This window comes from Dasypus novemcinctus, chromosome 13 (assembly GCF_030445035.2).
Source record: "Dasypus novemcinctus isolate mDasNov1 chromosome 13, mDasNov1.1.hap2, whole genome shotgun sequence".
In the NCBI taxonomy this organism is placed as follows: domain Eukaryota; kingdom Metazoa; phylum Chordata; class Mammalia; order Cingulata; family Dasypodidae; genus Dasypus; species Dasypus novemcinctus.
The window spans coordinates 75,988,356-75,999,507 of NC_080685.1; the positions used below are offsets into that span (position 1 = coordinate 75,988,356).

The 11,152-nt window shown below is 33.1% G+C and overlaps 1 protein-coding gene across 1 annotated transcript in view; it reads left to right on the top strand.

Annotated features, from left to right (window-relative positions):
* The window catches only part of CDC73 (cell division cycle 73), a 141,603-nt gene extending 132,526 nt beyond the window's left edge, over positions 1-9,077 (top strand). The window contains exons 16-17 of the mRNA XM_058274892.1: positions 4,524-4,665; positions 5,824-9,077. Of these exons, the coding sequence (XP_058130875.1) occupies positions 4,524-4,665; positions 5,824-5,860 (179 nt within the window). The 3' untranslated portion in view covers positions 5,861-9,077. The remainder of the gene's footprint in view (positions 1-4,523; positions 4,666-5,823) is intronic.
* The last annotated feature ends 2,075 nt before the right edge of the window (positions 9,078-11,152 follow it).

The following is an 11,152-nucleotide window of genomic DNA, read 5'->3' on the forward strand; positions in this document are numbered from 1 at the left end:
CCGTGTTCATTGCAGCATTATTCACAATAGCCAAGAGGTGGAAGCAGCCCAATTATGTATGCATCAATAGGTGAATGGATAAAAAATGTGTTATGTCCATAGAATGGAATAATCTTCAGCTATTAAAAGGAGTGAAGTACAGGTACATGCTACAACATGTATAAACCTTGAAGACATCATGTTGAGTGAAATAATCCAGGCACAAAAGGGCAAAATTATGATTTGTCTTGAATGGTTAGAATAAGCAAATTCATAGTCAGAAACTGGAATACAGGTGTTACCCAGGGTCTAGTTAGAGCAGGGATTGGAAAGTTGAATGCTCAGTTGCTCCATAATGTATCTTTCAGATGTTGGAAAGGTTTTGGTAATGGTAGCACAATATTTTGAATATAATTAACAGTACTGAATTGTATATTGGCATGTGGTTAAAGGGGAATTTTAGGTTGTATATATGTTACTAGAATAAATATTTTAAAAAATAGGATTGTATTGCCCAGTGAAGAGTAAACTATACAGTATAGTTAATAGTACAATTATAATCTTTCATGAGTTCTAACAAAGGTAGTACACTAATGCAAAGTGTTAATGACAAGGAATTATAGAAACTGTATTTTCTGCATAATTTTTCTGTAAACCTACAACTTCTCAAAAGATTATTTTAAAAATAGATTAATTTATCCTGTTTATTTGCTTGAGGTCCTGTTCCAGTTACTAAATTGAAGTACCCAATTAATAATATTTAAAAATTCAATCTCATGAAACAATTAGTACTTATTAGAAATGTCCATTTTAAGAATCATGAATAAAGCTTATGCTCCATTGAAAGTCAGCCCCTTTTAGCAACCTCATCTTTTGTTACTGTTACCACTGTTCTTCTCAGTTAGAACTCTGCCCAAGATTAAACGCTTTAATCAATTGCTCTTCCCCTGCCTTCGTGTGTTTTTACAAATGAATTCTAATAGTTCTAACATTATGATAGCTTTTCATTTTATTTCTGAAACTTTGATAATGTGTAGAGTTATTAAATAGGAAGTTAAAGGTACAGATTTGCAAAAACATCTAAGTGAATAAGAATTTTAATATAAGTAATGTCAGTGAACTCAAATATTTGTTCACTTGCTTAACTTGTTGAATAATACTGCGATGAAAACTATTAGAATTTTTTTCAAGAAGTAAATACTCTCAGTTTCATTGTGAATACAAGTGTTTATTGTTTTTGTTCAGATTGTTAGTCTTCTGAAATTTAGATCAGAATTTAGAGGTATTTTTCCTTTAAAGAAAAGCCAGTTTAGATTAGAATTTAGATGTTTTTTCCTTTAAAAAAAAAAGAAAGGCATTTTCCCAGTTAGCAGTGATTTTCTTTCAGGAGTTTTTTTTCCTTCTTCTTCAACCATCCTTCTTTACTGGCTTGTTTCCTTCAGCATTTGAAAGTGCTTAGGTCCCTTCCATCTTAAACAGCCAACCAAAAGAAGACACAAACCCCTTCCCTTGACCTCACATTTCCTTCTTGTTTTCCCTTTTAAATGTAAATTTTTGAAAGAATTGTTTCCAGTAACTCATTTTCTAATCAATTTTCAATCTACTGTAGTCAGGCTGTTGCTATCTTGAAGATTGTTTTCACCAAAGTCACCAGTGGCTCAACTGTTGCATACTTTAACCTCTTATTAGATTTTTTTTAAAAAATTTATTTTTTTAATTTAATTTCCCCTCCCCCCCATTGTTGCCCTAACTGTCTGCTCTCTCTGTTCATTCACTGTGTGCTTATCTTCTCTTTAGGAGACACCAGGAACCAAACCTGGAACCTCCCATGTGGGAGAGAGGTGCTCAGTCACTTGGGCCACATCCGCTCCCTGTTTTATCGTGCTCTCATTGTGTTTTATCTTTGTGTCCCCTTGTTGCATCATCTTGTGTCTGCTTACCACACCTGCCCCTTGTGCCAGCTCGCTGACTTGCTTGTTTTTTCCAGGAGGCTTGGGAACCGAACCTGGGACCTCCCATGTGGTAGGTAGGTGCTTGGTCACCTGAGTCACATCTGTTTCCCTCTTATTAGAATTTGACAGTGTTGACTTATTTCCTCCTTTTTAAAATGTTATTTTCCCAGGGTTTGTGAAACTTTATCTCAGACTTCTTTTATTCTGATTATTGAGTACGTTTTTTATGTTCCCATTTCTCTTCTCTCTTGATTGTGAATACCCTCTCAAGATCTCATAGTTTTCAATGGTCATTTGTATGTTGTTCTTAAAGTTGTCTCTAGCTTAATATTATGGCATTATATGAAAATTGAAATACATAGTAAACAGAATAGAAAGTTCTGTTTTCATTAACTCAGTAATGTAAAATATTTAAAAATTCACAAAATGTGTTTTTTTACAAGCATAAATAAACATAAGGAGGTGGATTTTTCTGGAGACATAAAAACATGTTGTCCCTTTAATGAATTGTTTTAATTAAATTCAAAATGGAATTATTTTGTCCATGGTGGAGGGGGACCTTAATTCTAAAAGCAAATAATTTAGAAATAACATTTTTTCTTTTTTTCTGGACACAAATTTCTCATTTTGAATTTCCAACAAGAATTAAGAGCTTGATTAGTTGTCAAAATCAAAAGCCAATAAGCCAGCAAGCAGTATGGAATGACCAGGTCACAAAGTAGCTATCACAAAATATTAACAAAAGTCAAAGTCAATGATGGTGGTGATAATAACAGTAACAATCATATATTCTGGGAGGGAGTGAAAAATTGGAGGAAAAGCTAAACATTTTACAGGTGTACCTGCAAAATGAAAAGCTCCGATGATGATAAATTATTTGTAAATACAGTAGTAAACTAGCCGGCCTGATTCAACTGGATGATCAGGGAGAAAGGTTGTTAGTTAATAGTTAATATTTTATGTCCTACTTGGTACCCATTTGCAGCCTATACCAGTTGGGAAGTTCTACCCTAGAGACTATATTTGGCCCAGCAGTCAACTATCTTTTAAAAGTGAAAATCAGGTAATTTCACCTTCTTGCTGTAAACTTGCCAGTGTGTTACTAGCACATTTGTAATAAAATTCAGAATCCTTGCCATAGACAAGAAGGTTGTACATATAGGCCATTGCCTTTTGAAAAAATACTTGTTTATAGGATACTCCAAAATTGCTCCCCTCTCAGGACCTTTGTATCAGCTGTTCCCTTTGCCTGAAATCATCTTCCACCAGATCTTTCCTAGACTCACCTTTTATTTCATTTAGTTATCTACTTACCTGTTTCCAAGTACTCTCCTTAAGAGGCCTTCCCTGAACACTGTATCTAAAATAACTGCTCACCCACTTGTATTACCTTACCTACTTTACCACCTATTTTTCATCACTAACATTTAAACAGATAAACTTTATTGATACATATTAGTATTGCATACAGTTCATCCAAAGTGGACAATCAGTGGTATTTGGTATAATCACATAGTTGTGCATTCATCACTTCAATCATTATTAGAGAATTTTCATTATTCCAATAATAATCAGAAAACAAACAAATAACATTTTTTACCTCTCAATCTTTCTGTGCTTCCCGTGCTATACATAGCTACAATTTCTGGCTATTCTTGCACATTTATTTTACTTTCAAGCAGTTTTAGTGAGATATATGCACATGCCATGTGATCTATCCAAAGTGGCTTATAGTATAATCATAATGTTGTTCATTCATCAGCAGAAATTTTTAGGACAATTTCATTACCCCAAAAAGAAAAACTCCACACCTTTTAGCAGTCACTTCTTAATCCCTCTGTTGTTCCCACTTAATTATCTTTTGAATAATTTTCTTGGCATCTTCTAAGCATTTTGCGAAATACACTCTTTCTCCTCTGGATTACTAAATTTTTTCGTTAGTCTCTGCTAACCATTTTTTAGTGATGCCCCATGTCGTCTCAGTCCAAATTCCTTTATATGACCAACTAAGCCAACATTGCTCCATACCTTTGCGGTCTTGTCTCCTACCCCTTTCCATCATTATTCTGCATGATGCAGTTCCATTGAATTTCTTTAGTTCCTAGAATAAACCATTTTATCCTAGAGCCTGCTTTTCTTGCTAACTGGATCACTTTTGTTCTATACTTGCCTAATCAGATCTTAAATTAGACCATTCCCTGCCTGTGCTAACCATTTCTGTACTCCATAGTCTGAGAAAGGCACTCTTGTGTTTCTATGATAGCCTACTCCCCTTATATTATATTTGAATAATCTTTTTCTTAGCCATACTCTTTACTGGACTTACATGTATTTTATCTTAGTTTGTTTCTCATTTCAGTCCTCAGTGGCTGGCATGTGTAAACCTGCAGCAATGGAATGAATGCAATGTTTTTGAAGATACTGCAGTGCTTATCATCTATTTAAATTATCACTTTGGTTATTATATAGCTTCATTTGGAAGAAGGGGAATTGAATTCATTTTTTTTTAGTTTTTTAATGTCTGTGTTCTATAATTTTTTCTATTATTCTATAAAATATTTTTATAATTTCTATTATTTTCCCCCCATACAGTTAAAGCCTTCCATCTCAAGTATGATGAAGTTCGTCTAGATCCAAATGTTCAGAAATGGGATGTAACAGTATTAGAACTCAGCTATCACAAACGTCATTTGGATAGACCAGTTTTCTTACGGTTCTGGGAAACATTAGACAGGTAATTCTGATTCTAAAATACACTTATCTCTGCTTTATTATAGTAATTAGCCTGTCTCTGACTAAACTTGAAGTTCGTTAAAGTTGAGAGCTATATTATTCAATATTCTTTGCCCAACATTGTGTAGTTTGATGCTGATTAAATTAATAAATATCTGTTCTGAACCTCAATTTTCTATCTGTCCTAGAAGCTTGCATTAAGTGATTCCTATGTTTTTTCTCACCAGTGTCCTTGACTCTGGACTTATGTGGGTTGCGGGTATTGCGAAAGGTGTTGAGGTTTTCAATTGATTTTATTTGGTAGTACAAATAGAGATCTTAAGCCGTTTACTGTAACAACAGTTTTGTAATTAGAAAATTTAAGAATAGCTTAGTATCACAGTTAGTACCATTGAATCTGTTGCTCTCTTTGAGGTGCTTTTTAAAATTTGTAATTATTACTGTATATTATTGGTTGCTTCATAGTCAGAGATGATTGAAGTAACCCAATATGATTATAACTGATAATATTCTAAAGAGAAACATTTGTCATTCTAGCCAGAAATCTAATGGAATTTAATGAGAGAAATATGTTCTTTCTAACCTACTTTAGTTCTTATATTCCCAATACAGTATCAGGTTTCCAGGCTTTTTTAAAAAAAAGATTTATTTATTTATTTCCCCTCCCTACCCCAGTTGTCTGTTCTCTTTGTCTATTTGCTGCATCTTCTTTGTCCGCCTCTGTTGTCAGCTGCACAGGAATCTGTGTTTCTTACTGTTGCGTCATCTCTCCGTGTGGGTGGCACCTTTCTTAGGCAGGCTGCACTTCCTTTCGTGCTGGGCAGCTCTCCTTACGGGGTGCACTCCTTGCGCGTGGGGTTCCCCTACGCAGGGGCCACCCCTGTGTGGCAGGGCACTCCTTGTGTGCATCAACACTGTGCATGGGCCAGCTCCACACGGGTCAAGGAGGCCCGGGATTTGAACCGCAGACCTCCCATGTGGTAGACGGATGCCCTAACCACTGGACCAAGTCCGCTTTCCCAGGTTTCCAGGTTCTTAAAAAATAAAACATCCTTTATGTTGTTGATTTTAAGTTTTAAGAAATTTCAAAATATTTTTACATGTAATATAAAATTCTAAAATTCTTATAAATGGTATAACCTGTTATATTATTTTTCAGGTACATGGTAAAGCATAAATCCCACTTGAGATTCTGAATTATTTGGTTTTTCCTTTTTCTGGAAATGTGGATTAAGAAGCATGGATATACCTTGATCTAAAGACTAAGACTCAAGCTTTATGAATTTATCAAGAACTTACAAATGAAGAAGTTACAAATTGATCTTTTATAAGACCTTATTTGATGCTTTGTGCTTCAGAGGGATGATGCCTGTCATCCATATAAGCAAACTTTTTGACTTACAGCTATTTTTTTAATATTAGCCTTCTAGTCTGTAATGGAAATTGTATATTTTGATAGAAGTTTTTTCTCCATTGGTTAAATTAGCATTACTTAAAATTTGTTTCTTTAAAAAATAAATACAGGTTACAAATGTGTGTATATTTAGAGGTTATAAGGCTCTCAAAGCCATCTTCTGATTTTTCATTGCTCTGTAGTTCCTTTTATTGAAAATACTGTGTTATGAATGGTATTAAATTTTAGTCTCTGGAACTTCTGAAACTAAGCAAAAGGATGTGACTATTCTGAATGACTCAAAATGTCAACCTGTATGTATAGTAGTATATCTACACTAACTATTTTTAAAGGAATAATGAAAAATCAAGAACAGTTCTTCAGCATTGGCTAAACTGTTCAGCCTTTCCAAGACTTCTTTACTTATATGAATACATTTAATGAATGTGCATTCTTCTCACTGAGTCTGGTGATTTTAAAACCTAGAATGATATCTTTCTATCTGTCATATCTTTCCACTTGAAAAATTTCAAAACACAGATTAAAAACCTAATAGGCAGTAGTATTTTTTTTTTTTTTGAGAGCCAGAGTGTGACTTGGGGGAAGGAATATGTATTAGCTGTACTGCATTGTAACTTTTAATTTCCTTATCTTTTCTCATAAGTCGTCCTTTGGTTCTTAATTTATATGGTATAGGATTTTTAATCTTCTCTTCTAGGCATGTCAATCTTGGATTCCTTCTTTTCAGTATCCCTACATATTGATAAATTCTCCCAGGCACCAGAGAACATATTTGTTTAAATTAAGTGTCTGAACAGAAACAGCATCAAACACTGGTATTTTTATGTGCTTATTCAGTATGGTATAAAATATAAAACCTATAATTTAACTTAGTAAAATGTTTTGCTACTTCTCTATTTTAGAGACAGAATGCTGCTTTCAAGGTACAAAAAAAATATGAGCATGTCCCTTGAGTCTTGATTTTGACTTTTAGTACTTAAAGCAACTGGAGCCTTCACTCTCTTAATGAGTTTTGCCATTAGAACTGTTGCTGTTTATTCAGTGTTAAGTCATTTTTCCCTCCATATTTTTTTTCAGTGATCTCTCCTCAATTAACATTTTTTGTAAACGTTTAGTACTTTCTTATTTGTTAAGCTGACGTTACCTAACCTTTGAACTTTAATGCTAGCATAGAAGTGAGAAGATGTGTATTATTTATTTTTTAAAGTAATCACCAAAGTCCATACCAAAAGGAATAGAAAAGATATTTATTGATATGGAATTCACAAGGCTCTCCAGAAGAAAAGCAGTCAGCATTTTAAATTATTGGATATTAGTATATTTACAAGGTTTGAGCAGATTCTTCTCCCTTTTCTTACCTTCTCTGCATCCCCTCTTGAAAATAAAACAAATTTGTTTACGTTGGAATTTCTCAACCAATAACTTTTCAGTAGTTTAAGGTATAATTATGAATTGTGTAAACTTGCTCCATGATGATTAGTCAAAGACTAGCAATCTGTAATATTTTAATGTAAGCTTACTTGTTAAGACTACTACAAATGGACATGAACTACCTTTCCATAAAGATTTTTAGTATTTATTCTTGTCATGTATGAATTTTACTTAACATAGAGTGTGGTTTAAATTGAGAACATGTACTTTGAACAGGGTTTATTTTTCTATTTTGAATATTCCTTATGTATATTCAAAGGTTTCTGGAATTTTACTGTAAGGAAGATGAAGAAAAGTGCAAATATGGTATACCATGTGTTTTTAAATCATACCCTTAATATGTACTTGTTTTGTTTTTTTGACAGTTTAGTTCCTCATTTAGGTCCACATGATTAATTTTATAGCTATCAATTACAAAAAATTTTCTTCAGCCAATCACTTCATTCTCTCATGACTATCACAAGTCTTAAAATAAGCACCAAGTACAGTGCCTTGCTTATGGTCGACAATGAGTAAATACTTATATACATGAATGAATGATTTATTGTTTAACTGGCTTATTACATAAAATAATTTTATTATACTTGGTCTTGGAGTTTGAGAATATAGCATTTTAGGAATGAAAGTGCATAAGCCGAAATCTTAAGAGAAATGAAGTGCAAATTAATAACCTTACTTATAGGTGACTTCTTGTTTACTGGAGACACTCTGATCTGGCCATCAATCTGTAAAGGAAAGTTGCATTTCTTATTTGTAGGACACACTAACGAGCCAGGAATCTGTACGACGCTTGTATATTTAAATCAGTAGCTCTTAACCCTGACTACATTAGAATCATTTGGGGAACTTTAAAAAAAATACTGATGTCTGAATCCTACCTTCATAGATTCTGATTTATATATCTGGGATAGGCCCTAGTTATCAATATTTTTAAAAAGTTTCTGAGTAATTTTAATGTGTAGGAAGGATTGAGACTCACCAGTTTAATTTGTTAGGGAAAACAGTACCAGTATTAAAGATTCCTTCTCCTCATCCCTCTCCTTTTTTTTGGGTGGTGGTGGTGGTGGTGTGTGTGTGTGTGTGTGTGTGTATGTTGCCACCTTTTGCACTAGACCATCAAAATTATCGTCACTGGTGATATTGGCCTATATTTCCATAATGACTAATCCAAATCTTATTTATTTAATATAGAAGTATTTTGCTGTTTAATATTTAAACAATGTTTAATATATTTCAATAGTATTACAGCTTATGATTTGTTTCTCATATATCCATATCCTTATTTTTTTCTTAACAGCAGCATGGCAATATACCATACAGAAACAACTAATTCTTAATGAGGAAAATCTCATAATTAATTTTTAAAATACAGGAAAGTAAAGTATTAATTCCATGTGTGCCGTGCAAAATAAAACAAATGAAACAAATCCAGTTTGCTTATGAAAGAAGACATACTTTCAATTGATCTTCACAGAAAAGTAAAAATATTCATTTAAATAAGATTGATTAATAAACAATGGAGGGAATATTTTTCCTAAATAAAAAAATTTTTGTGACTCCTAACAAAATTAAAGCAACGACATTGTTCTTTTATGGCGGGTGGGAAGGGATGTTCATTTGCCATATTACTATATAATAAGCACTATTTATCTCTGTTAAAAATAGAAATGATGATAAAATAGATGTATATGGTCAAAACTAATGTTCCACTTTGTCAGATAACTAACTTATCTGCGTGTCATTTGAGCTAATACAGTATATAAAATTCTTTGAGTCTAGCAATATGTTTTATAATATTACAAATACAAAAATTACAAAGGCTGGTCAAAATTAATCCTTAAGAAGTAGCTTTAACCTTTGTGTTTTCAAATTGCTCATTTAAATTAAAAATATCACTAAGGTAGAAAAGTTTACTAAGATACAATTCTTTAAAAAGATGCTTGAAAAAGAAATGATTGATGAGAAATAATTTATAAATAAGAACTTTAGAAATTTTATCTCAACCAAAAAGTTGACAACTACTGTGTGTTTTGTTTTTGAGAAAAACGAAAAATAAATGTTATTTCATTAGCTTTAACATTCCTTGACTGTGAATTTCCACAATTCCCATCCATGGGTGGGTTTGAGATTCACTTGGTTACTCTAACTGTATTTTATTAACTTGAGAAATAAAAAGGGAGAAATGACGGAATGTTATCTAAATTGAGAATTGGATTAGAAATTTTGAAATACCCATGACCCTTACGTTCTGGTATATTAATTGCCACATCTGGAAATACAGTATGATTTCTATATTATGCTGCAAAAATAAGGAAAAATTGAAAATATAGCTGTGTAAAGAATTATATTTAGTGAATTATGGGTAATGATACTTTGAGGTTATTGATGTCTTTAGGTTCATGTGTATTATTTTAGGTAGCGTTGAATAGAGTATCTTGGAAGTTATAATTGTGTGCCATTTGCCGAAATGCAGCAGGCATTTTAAATGAGTAAATAAGGAAATAAAACTAGTTTTATTACCAAAATTTAAAAAGTGGGGTGATACTATGTCAAGTTTCAGCAAATGATCTCTGGGAATTTTGTTTGCCATTGAATTCCATTTCTATTAACTTCAAATTTACTAAATGCTACTTAACCTCCAAGTTTGATTATGGTCCCTAATTTGTAATGCTATTCATGTACCTAAAGTAGGTGCTGTAAATGATTGAATAACCACTAATTTGTGCTGTTTTTGAAGCAAAGTGGTCCTTGAACACAAATTTGGGTTGCCATATTACCTGGTAAAGCATTCTACTCATTCTGATTCCATTTTGGTAAATTTTAAATTTCAGGTTTAGTTGTAAATTAAAAACATTTTGGGGAAGCAACTGTGGTTCAAGTGATTGGGCCTGCCAAATGGGAGGACCCAGGTTTAGTCCCCGGGGCCTCCTGGTAAAAGGCGTACCGGCACAGGAAGCCATGCAGCAAGATGATGAAGCAACAAAAATAGAGATGAAGGGGAGAATGAAGGTGATATGCAACAGGAACCAGGAACTAAGGTGGCACAAGTGACAGGGAACCTCTCTCCCTGTCAGCAGTCCCCAGGATTGAAAAGAAGACTTAAAAAGAGGCACAGAAGATCACACAGTGAATGGACACAGCAAAAATACAGGTTGGGGGAGGGGGGAGAAAAAAATAAAAATGAAAACATTTTGCAATTAGGGACATTCCCCCCCTGCCCCTGCCAACCGAAAATAAAAATCACATTTAACCAACAAGGCAGAAACTATTTTGGGGGTATTATGTTGATGGTAAAAGTCATTATACAAAGTGATTCAAGAGATTCATCAGGGATAGTACTTCTCTGTTTTGGAAATAAATGAAATATAGTTTCCCTTTGAAAACAAATGAGTTAACTGCATTCACAGTCTCCATTTTTGTAATTTTTTTGAATCTTGGAAACAGTATTTAGGGAATCATAGTTCTTCATAAGGGTAGCAGGAACATTCTCTGCTGAACTTAATTTAGTAATGGTCAAACTTTCTGTCATTGTAATGAAATTAAGGGTGTTTCCTGGTAAATTACATTATAGTTTATTGAGTATCCTGATCTTAATATTTTATAGTTTGAAAACAAACTACTCCCATATAACCAAAATCATTAA